This window comes from Hakea prostrata, chromosome 1 (genome assembly GCF_041222555.1).
Source record: "Hakea prostrata isolate BN-2017 chromosome 1, UWA_Hpros_2, whole genome shotgun sequence".
Classification (NCBI taxonomy): domain Eukaryota; kingdom Viridiplantae; phylum Streptophyta; class Magnoliopsida; order Proteales; family Proteaceae; genus Hakea; species Hakea prostrata.
In genome coordinates, this window is record NC_142600.1 from 41,614,492 (window position 1) to 41,634,343 (window position 19,852).

Genomic DNA, 19,852 nt, shown 5'->3' on the forward strand with positions numbered 1-19,852 from the left:
AATTTTTAGTGTACATCTCATTCACTCTAAATCTATCATATCTTATATAATAAAAAAATTAATATCAGACTACCTCAAGTCATCCAACATACTACAAACCACACATAATAAGTCCTAAATAAAAAGTCGCAAGAAGAAAGGAAGAGAAGAAGTTGCTTGTCACTGGCCACTGCTTGCCGGAGTGTCGCTGCGGGAATGGAAGAGAAGAAGAGAGGAAGAGAGAAAGAGATTAGGGATTAGAGTGAGAGTGAGAGTGTGAGACTTGAGTCAAGAACTTATTCTCTTTCAATTTTGTTTGTTTTTATTTTTATTTTAACATTTGATCACATGTAGCGTCATTATACATATGCATATAGGTTCAAACAATAGATACTTTACAATCGGAATCTAATAAGTATTTCAATATATGCCTTCGATTAGGCATCTTTCTCGTGATTTAAAAAAGATAGAAAAAAAAAGCGGACGCCTTATTGCCTAAAAATAAGGCGACGCCATATTGCCTAAAAATAAGGCGACGCCAATTTGAGGCGCTCCGAAGGAGCCCAGACGCCGAGGCGACGATTAAGCGACGCCTAGGCGACGCCTTGACAACTATGGTCAATGTCATATATCTTTGTACCAAAAAAATGGTCAAATACCTAAATATAATATTTGGATGAAGAGTAGTTTTGAGGTTTTATTCCCTTTTGTATTGCCATTCGATCATGGATACAGGCCCATCTGATCAAAGAGTTGTGAATCTTCAGTTTCCCGTTATAAGGAACTTAAGTTGTATTTTGGGTGCAGTGCCCCATCCAATCCTTGTCATATTTTAGCTAATTCCAACTCATTATAAGGAGCAGTTGATAAAGGTTGAGATACATAATTTCTCCTAATCTGATCCCCTTCTGTGCTACAATGACTGGTTTTGCAAGGTGGATGACTTTAATTACGTACTTGTACTTTAATTTGAGAGTTGTGTTTCAATCTTCCTTCAAGTGCTACTTCCAGTTGGTATTGCTGATTATTCAATCAGTGACCTGAGTATTCAATCATTAGATGGGTCTTTTTCTTTTTTGATATATACTTTCTCCTAACCTGATCCTTTTTTGTGCCTGGATGACTGATTTGTAATGTAGAGTTCAACTTTTATCACATATTTGTATTGTGGCTTAAGAGTTCTGTTTCGATCTTCCTTCTTAACTGCTTCTTCCAGTTGGCATTGCTGATTATTCTAGCAGTGATCCATAGCCCTTCCTAAGATCTGGAGTTTTGGTTTGCACTGTGACATGGAATATGAGAGATGGTTTTTGTTAGAAATTTCGATTTATGACTGCTGTTTTTACCTGCGAGCTGCTACTTCGTTGATGTCATTGCTTATCTGATGTGTTGTTTCTTACCGTTTCTCCTCCCTGTGGTTTTCAGGTGTACAATTGAAGAATGCAGTTTTTCCCTGCAGAGCAGTATATTGTCTGTTATCAGTTGTCCTACTCCAAATAAGATAGTGCAGCATTTCTTCATCCATTCATTGGATTGATCTGTATGTGCATTTAATTGTTTACACATTAAATCAGGCAATCGGCCATGACATTGTCTCCACCAGATTGCTCCTAAATTCTAGATTTATTTCGCCTTCTCATCTGGGTGTGCATATGTTGTTGCCATTGGTCAACTTCAGACTCTGATATTTTTATCTTTCACCAACTGTGACCGGTATCAGATCCAAGTCTTGAGTCTGCTATTTGAAACTCTGCATTGATGGTTCCCAGGACGACTGTGTTGTTGACTATAAATTCTTTTCCTCTGCTTAGGTTCATTGAATCTGGCTATCTTTCTTCCCTATCACATGGTTTAGTTGATTCTGGTTGTTGCTGCAATGTCATGCTGGACTGAGCAGATCGTCTTTTTTACTCCCACCAATGTTATCTGTCCACATGTAGAACTGTACTTCAGGTGGAGAATGGAGATGTTGGGAGCTATTGGAGTTGTAAAAATATCACTCAACAAGATTATTTGCATGTCTTCTTGTTGCAGATGACTTGCATGTTTTCTTATTGAAGATTTCTTTCTTACTAATGATGTTGTTATTGCTGTTCCCCGGCCAGCAGCACATATTTTATGCCACTTGTATTGGGATTTGGGAGGTTATTTATCTGGGTTTCTTCTTGATGAAGACTTCTCTCTGTTTCTACTTATTCTGGTTGGCATCTGATTGAATGTAAGCTAGTCCAGTCTGTTTGTGCCAGTATTGGAAGAATTTCCACTCTGCAGTTCTTTTGTTTGCTATGTATCTCTGGGTGTGGTTGCTGGCCTACAGCCTCTACTTCTAAGATATTTCTTTAAGCTAGAGCTTATGCCAATCCAGTGTTCTGTTTGTTTCAAGTTGCAGCATATGAGACAAATATGCTCCAGTATGGCGGGAAGCGTAACGGAATTGGTTCTGAAGTTATTAGTTTTAATGGTAATGTGGTGTGCCAGAGGAATATGAGGAATACTTCAGTCATAATTGCTATTTTATACTATTGTTTGAGTATACTTAAAATGGGGATCACAACTGTTATTTCTTTATGAAAAAAGGAAATTAACTTTGTTCACCCAGCACAACTTTCACACATGACGTAGACAACTTCATGATGACTGTGGTCAAGTTTTGGAGCATTTGATAAGGAAGCCATAAAGCATGTGTATAGACAATATGGAGAGAAGTTCACTGGGTGAAGGTTTGTTGGCATCCTTTTTTTTTTTTTTTTTTTGGGGGGGGGGGGGGGGTTGGGGGATGTTGTCAGTGGTGGGAAGGAGGATTGTACGCTCATTGCCAGACATAGAGGGATCAAAATTACAGCCCTAACCAACTTAAAAACCAGACCCCATATATCAGAAGAAAAACAAGAAATTCTGCCACATGTCAAGTTGTAGCTTGAAAAGGAGTAATTATTAAAAAATAGCACTTCAAATAAATAAATCGATTAAAAAAGAAGATGAGATTTACCCCACTTGATTGGTTGTGAAAATTGTAGGTTTCCCAATTATTGGTGCTTCCTGCTGTAAACAACAAAGTCAGACATCCACATGAGAGGCAGCTATCACTGTTCTATACTTTCATTTGTTACCACACAAAGAATTTCGCTGTAAGGATCACAACTAGAAATAATTACAAGAAACAAATGACACAAAAATAGTATAGAACATATCATATACGAAGATTAACAAGTTGCTATTACAATGCAATTCTTTCATGTATCCAAGACAATACTGCTTCAGCAGAGGGCATAGCTTTGCTTCCCTGCAAGTTCCTTAAACATCAACAAAACATAGTTTGAAAACTAGCAGAAATTTCAGCAGAACTTTGAATATTTCAGTAGTTTTGGCATATCTGAGGGAAAATAAATAATAATTTAAAAAAAGGGATGTGAAATAAGCATTGGGATTTGTCATTTCAGTTAGTCCATTATGACATTTCAGTCATTTCATTCATTCTCCCCCCGCCCCTGGCAGAAATGTTTTATAGATCTGAAAACTTACATCCACACATGGAACAAAATCGATCGATATGGTTGAAATATCGATCGATATGTCTGCATTTTTTGAATTAGAAACGAAATGTAGTTGTAGGAACAGAAAGTATCCATATCGTTTTGTATATCCGTCGATACAAGTCGAAATATCGGCCCGATACCATATCGGGCCGAAACGACACTTCCATAGGTTATAAAGTATCCAAACCAAGGCTTATTTTGACCTACCGAGAACATATCGTGATTTCAAGCCATATCGCCAGAGTTATTTTGACCTCCTTTTGAAATTTTTGCTGATTTCTCTTGCTTTCATCCGCTTCTACACCTAATTTCTAGCATTCCATTTCCTTCAAACACTTGATTTGCTCCTCCATTTGTGCATTTTCTCAAATCTTGCAAGGTGAGTAACCAACTTCCTCATTTTTTTATTTTTGTTTCATTTGTGCCTTAAATCATGTTAGATTGCTTCCAAGTTTATGTATGTTTACTTTAGAGTGTTGATCTATGAATTTGTAGTGTCAAACTCATTTTTTATTTTTCTGTTATTAAAAATTATTTACTAAATTATGTATATTGCTAAAAATGTATATGTATAGTACATGTATAAGCTTCAAATGAATGTATGTGAGAGTTGAGACACCATATTGCTGTGATGGTATTGAATTAATTTTTTTTTCTGTTAATTATGTAATTTTACTGTATTTAATATATATTTAAATAATTAAAAAAAACTAATTACTTTCTGTTTTAAATTTTAAAACAGCGGAGTATTAGTGGAAGCATGTATGTAATTTTTGGAGCATGTTGTGGATATTTTTAAGATAGTTTGTGTGTATTTTATATATTTTAAAATTATTTATATATTAAAAAAATACTTATATAGTTATACATATATTTTTTTTTATATTTAAAAATAGGAGGTTATTATTAGAAGCACGTATGTCATTTTCGGAGCATATTGTGGAGCTTTTCAAGATACTTAGTGTGTGTTTCTTGTATCAAGCACTCTCTTTTAAAGATGTCAGACATAGCTTGGGAACATGGGAGGCCACTGATAGCTGATAGGAAGAAGAGCGAGTGTAATTATTGTAAGAAACAAATAGAAGGAGGTGGGGCCACTAGATTGAAGCTGCATCTAGCTGGTGGTAACAAGGTGCCCGTAGAGGTCAAGAGGGCAATGGCCTCATATATTACTGGTGGAAAGCAAAAGAGGAAAGAGAAGAGAACACAGAGGGATGAGTTCGAAGATGCCTGCTTAGATGACCTTCCAGATCCTGAGGATTATGGTAGGGATGAGCCAGGAGATAGTGACCCTGATCCAGAGGCCGATCAGCTGAGGAGGGCGATGATGATGAGTAGCGAGCAACAGAGGATTGATGACATGAGGAGGCAACAGAGGGGTCTGGGTTGTGGGTCCTCTAGAGAGCCAGTAGGTATGGGAGGCACAAATGGCTCCCGAGTCCCTATGAGGAGGACTCAGAGTGTGAGGCAGGAGGCTCCTATCCCACGAGCCCCTACAAGGGGTCGAGCTTCGTCAGCACATCCTACAGATCTGGATCTTGAGATTCTTTGCAATGATCCGGCCCTATTTAGGAGGCCTGAGCAAAAGCAGAGGAAGTTAAAGCACTTATGGGGGAGTGTGAAGGAAAAAGTGGGGATGGCTTTCTCCAAATGAGCCTATTACCATAGTATTCCAGCACATACAGCCCAGGGGCCCTGTTATAGAGATATGATTGAGGAGATAGGTAGGGTTGGGAGTGGTGTACAGGGCCCTACTCCATATGAGATATAATGTGTATTTGCCTAAGCATAAAGAGGACTTAAATGAGTACATTAAGGGATTAAAGCCCATGTGGAATCATTATGGAGTGACTGTGATGGCTGATGGTTGGACTGTTCCCACTAGACAGTCCATCATCAATTTCATGTTGAATTGTGATGTGAGGACAGTGTTCCTCAAGTCAGTAGATGCATCCGGTGAGAAGAAGGATGCAAAATACATTTACAAATTATTGAAGCAAGTGGTGAAGGAGGTTGGAGTGGAAAATGTGGTTCAAATTGTGACTGATAATGGCTCCAACTACAAGAAAGTTGGGTTGAAGATGCAAGAGAACTCCAGGTATTTAAACATATAGTATTAATTTTCATTTGTAAATACATATATTTACATTACACATATACATGTACACTTTATAACTTTGTATTGATGGCTTGATGCCTTAATGGATGGACAGATATAGGCTCTTTTAGACTCCTTGTGCTGCTCACTGCATTGATTTAATGTTGAAGGACATTGGAAAGGTCAAGCTTGTGAAGAAGACCGTGGAGCAAGCTCGACATGTTAGCACCTTCATATATAACCACACCTATGCATTAAGGATGATGAGGGAGTTAGTGAGGCCAGGCATAACCAGATTTGTTACTAATTGGATAGCACTGCAGAGCTTTGAGAGTAGGAAGACTGGCCTTAGGAGTATGTTTGCATCAGAGTGGTTTAACTGGGAGGATTTTTCATCAGTGGGAGGAAGGAGAGCACAGTTGACCATACTCGATGAGACTTTTTGGCACAATGTGAGGATAGTGGTGAAGATGCTTGAGCCTGTGGTGAATGTGTTGAGGATGGTAGATCAGCAGAGAAAACCTACCCTAGCACACATATTTGCTGCAATAGAGAGGATGAAGCAACAAGTTGCTCAGGTCCACCCACGCAGCAACAAGAAAGTCCTTCAAATCATCGACATTAGATGGGAGTCTATGTTGCAGCATCCACTGCATAAGGCTGGTGAGTTGTTAAGTCTAGTCTTTAATTTAATTTTCATTATGTTATCACACTATTAAGCATTAACTATTCCCATTTTATGACATACTCTTTTTTACACAGCATACTATTTAAATCCCAAGTACCATTACAAGGACAATCTTGAGATGAGGCAAGATTTGATGGATGTTGTCCAAACTGTAGTGGAGAAGTTCAAACCGAATTCAACTAAACAAGCAGTCATCCTTATGGAGGTGAGATAGTGATTTGAATCATTTGATATTCACAATTCATAGTTTTATACTAAGTTATTAACCTAGTAACTAGTTATTGTTTTTTCTCTTTATATATTAGCTAAAGGCTTTTAGGGATGCCACTGGGAGCTTCGGTCGTGCTGTGGCCGTATCGGGACGGGAAACCGCCCCTGCAGGTAAGTTCATTCATTTATTTTATTATACATTTAATTATTATATTCTATCTTTAATTTAGTTATTTAAGTATTAAAATGACTTGGAGTCTATGTTTGTTGTAGCTGATTGGTGGTTGCAATTTGGACGTGATTCACACAACTTGAGTAGGATTGCAAGCAAAGTGCTCTCCCAAACATGTTCTGCCACTGGTTGTGAGCGAAACTGGAGCACCTTCAGCCTCATTCACTCGAAGAGGCGCAACCGATTGGATTTGAAGAGTCTAGAGGACCTTGTCTACATACATTATAATATGAGATTGAGAGAGGATCATATTAGATAGGGGATGGACAGAGAGAGCACCAATATCGAGTTAGCCAACATATTTGAGATGGATGATGATGATAACCCAGTAGTTGACTGGATCAAGGATAGTGGAAGAGCCATTGCTGGATGAGGAGGGAGGTCATCCCAGTAGACAAATTGCAGAGGAGATGGTGGCTGATGTGGATGAGTACATGGCCCAGGAGGGGAGGGCACATGCAGAGCCCACCCGTCCCTTCGTGCCACACCCTAGTGCATCCACCCAGAGTGAGGATTTGATTCTCTGGTCCGACACTGAGGATGAGGTGACTCAGGCCTCCGGCGATGACGACGATGGTGGTGATGATGACGATGATGGTGATGATGGAGGGGATGAGGAGGATGTGGGACCTTGTGATCAGGATTCAGCTGATCCTAGGGACACACCACCACCACCACTAGCAGTACGTGAGAGTCAAGGGGGGGGGGGAGGACGACCACCGAGATTCACAGTCAAGAGTCAGTTCACCCACGTGACACAGGATTCAGACCATATTGGAGCTGCATCTCGAGGCAAAAATGTTTCCTCTACATATTTGATGAAGGGGAAGGGGAGACAGCACGACTGGAGCACAGAGGACATGCCATCATATGGATCCTACCGTCCACCCGATGTCGAGAGCTTGGTGGGATCTATGAGATCGATGAGCATTGATGGTGCTAGAGACTCCTCTACCTCCAGAGGATCCAGATGGCATAGGCCTGCAGAGTCCTCATATGATACTACTGTGGAGAGTATTGGTTCTACCGAGTCAACTTATGGTTATGGACCATATGGTGTCCCTCCTCACTATCAAATTCAGAGTCAAGCCAGTCAGCCACTAGTGGAGCTTTATGGTTATGGAGCAGTCTATGGAGCTTATGGTGTCCCTCCCACTGTCGATTGTCGGGGTCAGCCACTGGGACCTTATCAGTATCCTTATCCTTCTCCTAGTCCTGAGAGCCAGGGTGCTCTTTCATTTGTTGAGCAGATCTTCCACACTATTCCACAGCCACAAGGCCCACCACCACCAGTTCCTTTGGAGATTCACAACTTCCCATCGTCAGGAAATCTTATGCATGTGGATGAGGCCACGTACAAAGATGCAGTTGTTGACTATGTCCAAAACTATACGGGGCAAACATTGTGGGAGTTGTATTGTCATTTGTATGGGGTGTAGACAAAAGAGGGAGACCTTGAGGCTTGAATAGAATAGACTTGTAACTTGTAAGTAATAACATTCCCACTTCTTCTTTGATTCATGTACTATATACTTGGAATGTTGGATACTTGGATGTTACATTTTCAGTAGTTCTTTAGTAAACTAGTAGTTCTATGATGTTTATTATGCTTGAAATAGGTAGTATGCAAAAATCCAAATCAATTTGAGTGCATTTGAGGCTCGAAATTGACTTTTCAAGAGTCAAAAAAAAAAGTATCCAGTTTCGGTCAAAATTTCAACCGAAACATGGAAATTTCGACCTTTTTCAAGGTCGAAATTACCATATCGATCGAAATTTTTTCCTTGCATCCACAAGAAGAGCAAGTGCCTAAACACTAGTTTTTTCTTCTTTACTTTAGTTTCATTTTCATTTTCTATATAAATCAGTGGTTCAATTTATGCTGTTTTGGAATATCCCGTTTTGACTTGGGGAACACGTATGTTTTATTAATTTTTTTGAGTTTTTTAATTTCCTTGCCTATGGAATTCCCCTGCAGGGTTGGGGGATGGGGGTGGTTGGATTGCTTCCCAAATCCCAACTCCTAGGCTGATAAGTTTAGGCCTTCAGCCATATAAAGAAAGAGGAAAGCTAGGGAAATAGTGATCATGTCTCAAGAGAGCATAGCCATGTTCTATATATAATGAAGTAAGATAACTACAAATATATATTTATAGAGTTACACAATGCCTTGAAAACGCCAAAGCCAGCAACCACCACCTAAGTGCTTCAACTGGCCCTGACTGCTTTGTCGCCTTAACAACTATGGTGGAGACAAAGAAAAAAAGAGAAAAAAGAAAATAAAAGAAATAAAGAAGAAAGAAAGAAGAAAAAAAGAGAAAAAAGAAAGAAAGATTGAAAATTTTCCAAGATCTTCAAACCCCCATCCTGAATCCATCCCCTGAATCTTAAAATTCTCTTTATCAATTACTTTCACCCAAAAGATTTATCCTAAATCTCTCCAAACCCAACTGCAGACTTCCCTGGGTATTTTTGTTGATTTAGGTTTTCCCTAATCTTCCCATGCTAATTTGTTAAAACCTTAATCCATCCCACATTTCTCTGTTAACCAAATTCTGCAGCCAATTTAGTTTTGTTAGACCAAATATTACCCAAACCTTCCCATAATAATCTTAGGAACATCCTTGGTAGCTTAGAAATTCCATTGATTGCTGAAAGATCTAGGCAAACCATAATTTTTAGGGGATCTTCCCAAGAAAACCTAACCCTAAAATTGGGTTTGCATCTGGGGAACAGGAGCAGCTACGTTGAGCAATTTCTATTAATTCAAGTTCAATTTTATTCCTCCATGATAGGGTTTTAATAGGGAGGCTTAAAGCCTTATGTCCAATTCTAATTACATTAGGAGAGCATAAAAGACAAAAACATAACACAGTCTCTATGCTCTCTGCACCAAGGCTATGGGTTCCTACTTAAAAACTCTTTCATGTAGCATCTAATGTGGTCACATGACTATATAGCAGAACTTTATAATTACTTAAACCTATTCTTGTACTTAGGCTACTCAGTTTTAGGCCCATAGACTAGGCCTATTCCCAAATAAACCTATGGAATAAAAGTCAAACACCTACATCTATCAACCCAAGGTTGATTACAAGGGGATATATCTCAATTTGGTGCTGGATCTACAGCACAAAACCAACCATTAAATTGACCAAGATTAATCAATTTTAGCCTCCCCAAATTATACTATTCATATAAGGTCAAGGTTTATTGACTTCTAGTTGGCCACCTACCAATCTGGGTACATAAAGATGGTCAGGTGCAACTCATGGAAAATATCACTTAAGGGTGTAAATTTGATAATATAACAGCATAAACTGAAACCGCACACATAAAACCGTACCATACCAAACCGTTTCAAAAACAGTACTGGGTGCAGTATGGTATAGGAACAGTTTATGGTTCAAATCTGTTGGTGTATTATATATAGGGGTTTAGTTAGAATAAAATAAGTACATAAATAGGTGATTTGAAGGCTTATCTTGTATTATTAGCACTAATCAGCTGGATAACCATTTTCGTACCATTTTGAACCTGTAATACAGCTTAGATATTACAGTTTTCATAACATACCAAAACCATACCGCAGCGGTATGAAAACAGTTTCACAAAAGTAGATCTTTGCAGTATGGTATGGTTTCGGTTTTGGATAGGTATTTTCTAGCTGTAATACCAAAACCCTACTGCTTGACACCCTCAATAACACAGTTCCAGAAAGAGTTTGGCAGTTCTCTCATCTTGGTCTTGTATGGCAAAATAGAAAGAGATTTCACATTTAAACAACCAAACCCTTTCCCTAAATGAAAAAGTCTATCAAAGCTTAATGTAAACCCATCAAGTGATACAACTAGTCCAAACAAGCTCATGATTTGTAGCATATATCAAATATAACAATGGAACTCCCAGGTAAGTTGTCTTCTAACCCTAGTTATCTTTATTGCTCCTCTTCCACTCAAGGCATAGAATAAATCACCAACATAATATCCCACAATGCCTCATATTTTGCTTTTTTTGGGTCATATCTTTATCTAGCAACGATTTTCTAAAGGGGTACATGATTAAAAAGACAACTTAGACATTTTGAAATAACTTGATGGATGAAGAAACAAACTGAGAAAACGATTAGTTTCTTCACCAGAGCTGTTCTTATGTCCACACAAAAGAGCATCAATACTTGGCTCATTTACAGAAGAGAATTCATCGGTTCTAATTCAACCCCTTTCACAGCCTTGGCAATTATTAGTTGCAGGATCATAAATATCAAAAGAAAGCAAAATATGTAGATGCTGAAAATGAAGCAAGTGCATAAATACCAATCAAAGTGCATACCCCAAATTCCTCAATTTCCTCGCCATCAATTGTCACAACACTAGGATCGTGATCATTAGATGGTCGAAACAGAACCTGAGCCTCCTCCCATGTAATCTTGAGCTCTATTAAGTCCTCATTTTCAATGCGTAGGCGTTTACTCTTTGAACCTAGAGTGCTGCTTTTCCTCTTAGTTGGGAGGGAAGCCCTCTCTCCAGGTATTTCTTTTGCTATATATCCTGATTTATCAATTTTGGACCAAAAACTTGGATCTACGGAATTAACCTGTTAACAATCAGTAACTAGTGCATTCAGGACTACTTCTAGAGTGACAAACGGGAATAAATAGGCTGGAAATTTCAGTATTAACCTCTCTATTTTTTGAGACAGAATTCCCAGCCTTAGTTGCCTGCATTTCCTGTCAATAAAAGATGAGTCAAATAAATGTAGTTAGTGCACAAAAACTGGGACATTTGCTGCACCAAACTACAATGGTATGGTTTCAATATCTGTTAAAATGGAAAGGTAATGATATAAAAGAACGAACATCTTTTGGCTATAGAGCAGCGATTTGGCACTATCTATTTTATAATGAGGACACCCTCATGGTAAAGGAAAGAACACTTTTCATGGAAGATAAACAATCTTATGCTAATGAAACCTTAGTATGTGTTTGATAACATTTCCATGTTAGGAGCACTGTTTTTCACAAAGAACCTATTTTGGTGCTTCTATGCTTAGAAAATATTTTTAGACCAATTTTGAGAGTCTGATAAGTACGTTCCAAAAATATTTCTTAAACATATTCGAAACAAGAATACGTCTCATAAACACATTCTAGGAACTATAATGTTGCTGGAATTTAACTTTTAACAAGTATTGACAATTACGAAAATGACATTATCAACATTCTATGAGCATCACCAATAATCCGGCATTTCCCATAAACATCAACCGATGAACTACCCAAAATCACATTCCAGCAAAGACCATATTTTATATAAGCCCATGCACTTGTCTGGAAAGAAACAAAGACAAAATCACAGCACAGGACCCAAGAACACTAGGAAAGATGATCTCACTAGGAGCAACTCCCAACTTATGCATGTGGGAGAATTTTTCAATGCTTTCTAGAGTTAGAATTCGTTTGAGAGAGAAATCTACCACACAGTTTCAAACGATCAGTTTGTTTATTTATTGTTGATGGTTACACCAGTATTTCAAAATTCGAAGGAGTCCAACACATATGAGATACATGAGATCTAAAGAGTCTCGGTCGAACACAACCGATTCTTATTATCTTGGAATGGCAATTGTGCCAACCGCTTTCTATTATTGCAGAAGTACCGTTGAGCAATTCAAATTTCAAAATTTGAATATGAATTTGAGTTGCTCGTTATTATCCTCTACACTCCCTTGGAAGCTCATTGGTTAGGGATGGACAGTGAACTTGGATTGCAACAATTTGAATCTTGGAGCTGGTAACCCTTTGGTGAGAATGTTTGCAATCTGATCTCCTGTGAGAATGAACCAAATTGATAGGTTTTTGGCCGCTACCTATTCCCGAACAAAGTGGTGGTTATTTTCTAGGTGTTCGGTTTGTGCATGAAAAACTAGATTGGCAACGAAATAAGTGGCACCAATATTATCACAACATAGAGTTGATGCATGAGTAACCACACCAATTTCACATAGAAGTTAGCATAACCATGTCAACTCAGCATAGCATTAGCAACCACTTTGTACTCGGACTCTATAAAGGAATGGGCCATGCTCAATTATTCTTCAAACTCCAAGAAATTAGGTGAGGGCGTAAGTAGACACAGTAGCCACTGGTGGATCGTTGATCAATCTCGAACTGGCCCAATCTGCGTCACGGTAAGCAGTGAGAGAGAAACTGGTTCTTGGCCAAAATAGAACCTCATGGGATGGGTTCTCTTTGAGATAATGTAGGATTCATTTGACTACAACCTAGTCATCTACTTAGGCCAATGCACATATTGACATGCCTTATTGACAGTGAAGGCTACATCAGGGAATGTGAGAATCAGAAACTGAAGAGAAACCACTATACTAGGGTATTGTAATGGATCATCATAGAGTGTAGGGTCTTGTGATGTTGCCATGGTGATGGAGATAAGTGTAGGCATGTAATCACTGCTTTGTCTTCATACATATTTGTCTTCCACAAAAGGTCTTCGGAATTTTGGATTGACATAGATGTAAGCCTTGGTTTGACCGACTGACTTCCAATCCTACAAAGTAGCTCATGTCACCTAGATCTTTGTAGCCAATTTATTGCCAATACCTGTAATCACAAATTGAATCACAGAAGAACCCGATTCAATGAGTATGACATCATCCACTAGAACATAGACAGTTTGATGTGCGGAACGACGAAAATACAGTGTTGTGCTGGATGAGGACTATGAGAATCCTAGTGAGAGTAAATGAGTACTACACTAGGTTGTGGGGGGGTGTTTTTAAACCATATAGGCTTTCTTTAGGTGGCATACATAATTTGGCTTCTCCGGATCAACAAAACCTTGTGGCTAGACCATATAAACCTCTTCAATTAATTCACTACTCAAAAATGCATTGTGAACATCTAATTGGCTTAGAGTCCATCCTTTTTCAACTGCCATCGAGAGAACCAATTGGATGGTGGTGGGTTTCACAACTGCACTAGACAACAACAACAATAAGCCTTATCGAATGGGGTTATTGCCTTCCAATCAGTTCTTTTTTAGGCCATGCTAGATACAATGCCTAAGTATGCATATCCTTTCTCATCACTTCTTTTAAAGTCATCTTAGGTCTACCCCTAACTCTTCTAGTTCCTTCAATTTGGATTATATCACTTCTTCATATAGGGGCATTTATCACAATTGCACTAGACATATCAAAATAATCAATTCCTTCATGCTGATGGAAGCCCTTGGCGACTAGACGTGCCTTATAACGTGAAATAGATCCATCATTGTTTTGTTTGATCTTGTAAACTCATTTATTGCCAACTAAATTTATATATGATTGATGAGGAACAACACTCCATGTACCATTGTGTAAGAAAGCATCAAATTCTTTGCTCATAGCAATTCTCCATTTAGGGTTTTTACTAGCATTCGTATATGAAGTGTGTCCGATTTAAGGATGAGCTTCAAGAGATGTGGCTAAAAGGTTAATTTTGAAACTAGTTTTCGGTGACCCGTTTTGGACTGGCTAGCACCTGATATGGCTCGGTTCAAGAAGATTGGAAAGGTGGAGGTCGCGGGGGTGCTAGAGTTTTGGGTAGGAGGTTGGGTTGGAAGTGTAAGGTTCGGAGGTGGGTACTTAGGTGGTAGTTGAAGTGTGGGTTTGAGAATTTTCAGGTGGATTTTGTTGAGGGGAAAGTTTGGGTGGGTTAGGTTGAGGGGGAATTTGGGTTCCAAAATTTGAATTTGAGAAAGGAATAAGATTGTCAATTGTAACCCTGTGTAGATGGGAAGGGGCCCCAAATATCAGAGTTGACCAATTGGAATGGAAATGCAATTATAGATTTATTTAACTCAAAAAGGTAACTTATGTGATTTTCCCATTTGGCATGGGAAACGATAAATTGGTGTTGATGATGAAAGATGCTGCTAGGGCTGCAACTGGGCCAAGCTGGGCCGGGCTTTTGCAATCCCAAGCCCAGCCCTATATGGTATAATTTGAGCCCATTCCCGCCCTGGCCCTAGTTCAGGGCCAATGATTATTGTCCCTGGCCCTAAGCCCTACAGGGCCAAGCCAAGCCCATTCCCGCCCTAATTGGCCCTAATTGGGCCAGGTCGGGATGGGTTGGCCTTGTCCCTGGCCCTGATTGGCCCTGATTGGCCCTAACCCTGATTGTCCCTGTCCCTGATTGGCCCTGATTGGCCCTGTCCCTGGCCCTGATTGGCCCTGATTGGCCCTGTCCTTGGTCCTGATTGGCCCTATCCCTGGCCCTGATTGGCCTAGGCCCTAATTGGCCTTGTCCCCAGCTTTAATTGGTCATATCTTTGGTCATAAATATCAAATGTAAGACAGGTAGTAATTAAAATACATATTAAAGTAATTAAATTCTTAAATTCCAAACTCAGGTCTGGAAAATAAAATAGTAAAGATGTCAACAAATAATCCAAAACTTATATTCAATATGTATTTAACTATTTATACCCATTAAGATTTTAGAGAAATAGAGAAATCCAAATTTCTAGGGTTTTTTAATTTGCTATTCGATGAAAATTATGGTTATTATATGTAAGCTCGAAGGGAAAAAGAAAAATATTTATCTCAATTCTCAATTAATTTTCTAACTTCTAAGACATTAATGGTCAAACTTCATTTCTAATTTGTCTTTCCCCCAAGTTTCTCTCTTTCTCTCTCTTTTATTCTATTTTTTCCTTTGGTTTTTCTCCCGCAACAAAGAGTTATAATATTCATGAAATAGAATAAGTAGAGAGAAGAATTGTAATTAAATTTAGGCATATTTGAAAGTCAAGTCAATTATAGAGAATGTCACACAAACTCTTTTTGTAAACTTATAAACATCAGAGATTCATAATTCAAAAGGAATCTGATAAATGAAAATTTTATCTTCAAAGTCAAGAACTTAAGCCGTAGGTGGGTATGTTTTCATTCACAACTGTTCAATAAATTGATATCTTTATTCAATACAAAAAAATTCATATTCAAAACCTTGTTAACAAGTAAATCAACGACAATTTAATATTCAACAAATTTTTTTTTTTTTCATAGTTAAAGAAAATGATGTTTTAGTTACAAACATAGCTATATGTTTTTAATAAAATTTTTTGAAATATCACACTAGATTTGTTAGATATTCATGATGAGAAGTTGGGGTATAGATTTGTTAGATATTAATTCTTTATGTAATAGTTTTATTATTTATAATATATTATCTCGCCTTAGTCAAAAAACAAAATCAATATTTTATTGAACTAAAAATGACTTTGTTAGAAAAATAAAAATTACCTTAAAAATAATATAAAAAGTGAATTTATAGTCTAATATGATCAAAGTGACTAAATGTCAAAATCAAGACTCATATCAATGTTAGCATGAAGATTAGGGTAAAAATCTAGTACTGTAGTACATGATCATCGTCAAATTAATATTAAGATTAGAGCCAAAATTAGGGTTAGGATCAGAGCCAAAATCAAATAGATGCTTATTACATTGGTAATGAGGTTATAATTTATTTTTATTAATTTTCTACAAAACATGATCATGTTTCTAAAATTTGACACGTGTCAAGTATCCACCCATATGTATAACAATTAATTCCTCTCCATGTGGGTGGAGGGTCCAGAGTCTTTAGACTCAAATCAGGGCTAGGATCAGGGTTAATATTAGGGCCAAGATCAGGGCCAGGATCAGGGCCAAGATCAGGGCCAGGATCAGGGCCAAGATCAGGGCCAGAATCAAGGCCAAGATCAGGGCCAGGATCAGGGCCAAAATCAAAGCCAGGATTAGAGCCAAAATCAAGGCTAGGATCAGGGCCTGGGTCAGGGCCAAAAATCAGGGACGGGCCGGGATGGGCTGGGCGCCCCAGAGAGTAATCCCAGGCCCGCCCTTGGCCCTAGTTCAGGGCCAGAATATTTTGGCCCTAACCCGCCCTTAGGGCCAAAATCTTTAGCCCAAGCCCTATTCGGGCTCAGGGCGGGCTTAGGGCGGGTCAGGGCCGCCAGGGCCAAACTTGCACCCCTAGATGCTGCAGCCTAGAATTGCAAAGGAGAGAGTCCATAATTCTCTTTGACGGATGCCCTAATCATCATGCCAAACTTCTTGAGATACACATTCGGTGAGATAAACAGAGTGAGATGCAAATAATGGACGGAAGCAATAGAGGCAAGCTTCAGTTGATCCTTGCAGTAGAACAGCAAATCCTTCACAAAATAAGAATGTGGACGAAATTCCATATAGGAATTATTATCACATGTAAATTTACATAGAGAACAAATTTTTAGTAATGGAAGGAACATGTAGAACTTTTGATAAAGTAAGAATCTATGATGGAGTCGATAGAAATGCAGTCCTAATATTTTTTAATATAAAAACTACTCTATTTCCAACATGAAGTTGGTCAATACCATGATAAGGCATTGCGGTATCCATGTGTGTTACATTTGGACATGACATGATGGGCGGCACCTGAGTCAAGATACCAAGAGGCATCATAGGAAGCCATGAGTGCAGCCAATAAAGCTTATGATGGAGAAGTATTCCTTATTTCATTGGAGCTAGGGGCATAACAAAAGTAGCATTGCACTGCTGTGTGATTAAGGTTGTTGCATATTTGACATGCAACAGTAGGAGTTGGAAGGAGAGGTGGAAGATTGCCTACATTGCGACCTCAATTGGAATAACCTCAAGCTCGTCCTCTGCCATTGGTGTTTAAATGGCCACAATTTCGATAAGAACGTTGGGGAGCAGATAGGTAGGTCAAGATGTTGTCGAGTTTGATCTTTGTAGATTACTTGGTTCAGCAATAGTCCAATGAAATCATCCAAGGAGAGGGGAGGTATAAGACACGGCAAAAGACAGATATTCTTTGCCTAGGCCACGAAGCATTGTGAGGATGATATCAGCATTAGGTACAGATTGAGCAGCAATGACTGTCAACAATGTTTTTGATTTTCTGGATATTTTTGGCCATAGAAGAGTGGCCTTTTCATATATGCAATAACCGATATTCCAATTACATAATTCGGGCTTGAGATTGGGATGCATATGTGCACTCAAGAAAGCTCCAAGCTGCATGGGATGTGGAGAGACCAACTATTTGGGAGACTGCACATTTAGAGACGGAGGAGATGATCCTGGATAGGATCAGCTGGTCTTGTTTGCACCATTGGTAATATGCAGGATTAGGAACTGGGGTTGGCGTGGATGTTGTTGGGGAGGGAGTGATGGTAATGGGAGGAGGTGGATTAGTTCCATCAACATATCCATAATGTTCATGGGCATGTAGCAGTGGGAGAAATTAAGATTTCCATAGGAAGTAGTTGCTGCAATCTAGCTTCACGGGTAGGAGGGAGACGATGTAGGGAGAAATCAGAGAGGGGGTTTCCGCAACGGAGGAGCTTGTGGAAGAAGGGGAACTCATCGTGGGGAGAAGGAGAGGTCCTAAGAATGTCGGTGGCTGTCAAAGGCTTAGAAACTGATACAAAGAATTTGTTTGAGAGAGAAATCCACCACACCATTTCAAACGATGGGTTTGTTTATTTATTGTTGATGGTTACACCAGTATTTCGAAATTCAAAAGAGTCCAACACCTATGAGATACATGAAATCTTAGAGTTTCAGTTGGAACACATCCAATTCCTATTATCATGGAATGGCGGCTAAGCTAACCACTTCCTATTATTTCAGAAGTGTGCTAGAGCAATTCAAATTTTGAATTTGAATTTGAATTGCTTGTTATCTTATCCTCTATACTCAGCAAAGCCACTTCTGAATAAGCAGTGATTATTTGATTCCATGACCCAGCATCTCTCTGAGGCATTTCTTCAAACAGTTCTCTTGCATTTTTCAGACAACCACATTTCCCATAAGCTTCAATGCCTCGGCTGAGAAGAAAGGTTGATGGTTAAGGATGAAAAGTTGCAAGATGGGATTCAACCTTCTTGACTTCAACAATTGCAAGCTTGGAGCATATTTTGAAGAGATGACTGTAAATATCAAAAGGGACAGGTACATGGGAAAAAACAGGGTTGAAATGGTTTTTTGAGGCTTCCATATTGGAGGTGAGCTTCAAGAAGGTCCTTGATCTGTTCATGTGCTACACGCATTGTTGAGTTTCAAAGATACAGTTACTACAATGACACAGCAATGCAGATTCCGGTCAGAGATCACTGGAATTCATCAATTGAACCATCAACATTCGAACCAAATCCCAGAAACACTAAAGCAAAGCAGAGAAGCACCACCAGATAATAAGGAAACCACTGACACAGAGTGCTCATCAACTCCAAGTGCAAAGACACCCTACTTCTGCAGATCCCCAAATGAATTTCTCAGCTCTATGACGAACTTTCCCGCCTTTTCAACAAGTACTGGAGACTCTAAAAACTGTAGGAAAAACTTCCGCTTTTGCACATGAAAGCTCAGGAACCTTAACAGACGCCACGGTGGAGTTTGACAGAAAACAAGGGATCGACGGACACCACGGGGGGATCAACGGAGACCTCCGTCTCCATGATGCAACACACCTTCTCCCCTTGGTTTCACGATTTTATAGAGTACACTTTCATCAAATTTGTTTTTGGAACAGCAAAACACCTCAGAGTTGTTTTGTAAAATCTGTTTTTTCAGTAAGATTTAAAGTCGGTACATTTTTTGAGCACTAAAAAAAAACCAGTTTACCAAGCAGACAATTCAGCTGTTTTTTGTTCTCACAACACATGAAAACAAGAAAATGTTTTCTAAGAGCATTATCAAACGCATTCTTAGCGTCCAGCAGCTCTTGCCATACATAGTACACAAAGTTTTCACTTTTGGATGTCATCTTAAGACAAGGCCTAAAACACATTGATACGATCTCTGAACCTAGGCATGGTATAATATTTTTTCTTGGAAAACATAACCATTTTGCATTCCAGAAAAGAAGCATATATCAAATGATTGATTTTCTGTTCAGAATTTTGCATTCAGCCACGCAGAAGCTTAATTAAGATGCCTACTATCTGTTAGCCAACCCTTTAGCACACTTAGTTGTTCTGTTACGTTCTATTCTTCTTACTAGTTTTTAAGAACTTCAAACAAAGAGGAAGATT

General features: G+C 38.8%; 1 protein-coding gene across 1 annotated transcript in view; it reads right to left on the reverse strand.

Annotated features, from left to right (window-relative positions):
- Positions 1-19,852, reverse strand: part of LOC149028974 (B3 domain-containing protein Os07g0563300-like) — a 61,403-nt gene that overhangs the window by 9,292 nt on the left and 32,259 nt on the right. Inside the window, exons 9-11 of the mRNA XM_089139844.1 lie at positions 11,425-11,472; positions 11,076-11,339; positions 2,969-3,021 (exon numbers count right to left, since the gene is read on the reverse strand). Coding sequence (XP_088995970.1) covers positions 2,969-3,021; positions 11,076-11,339; positions 11,425-11,472 — 365 coding nt within the window. The remainder of the gene's footprint in view (positions 1-2,968; positions 3,022-11,075; positions 11,340-11,424; positions 11,473-19,852) is intronic.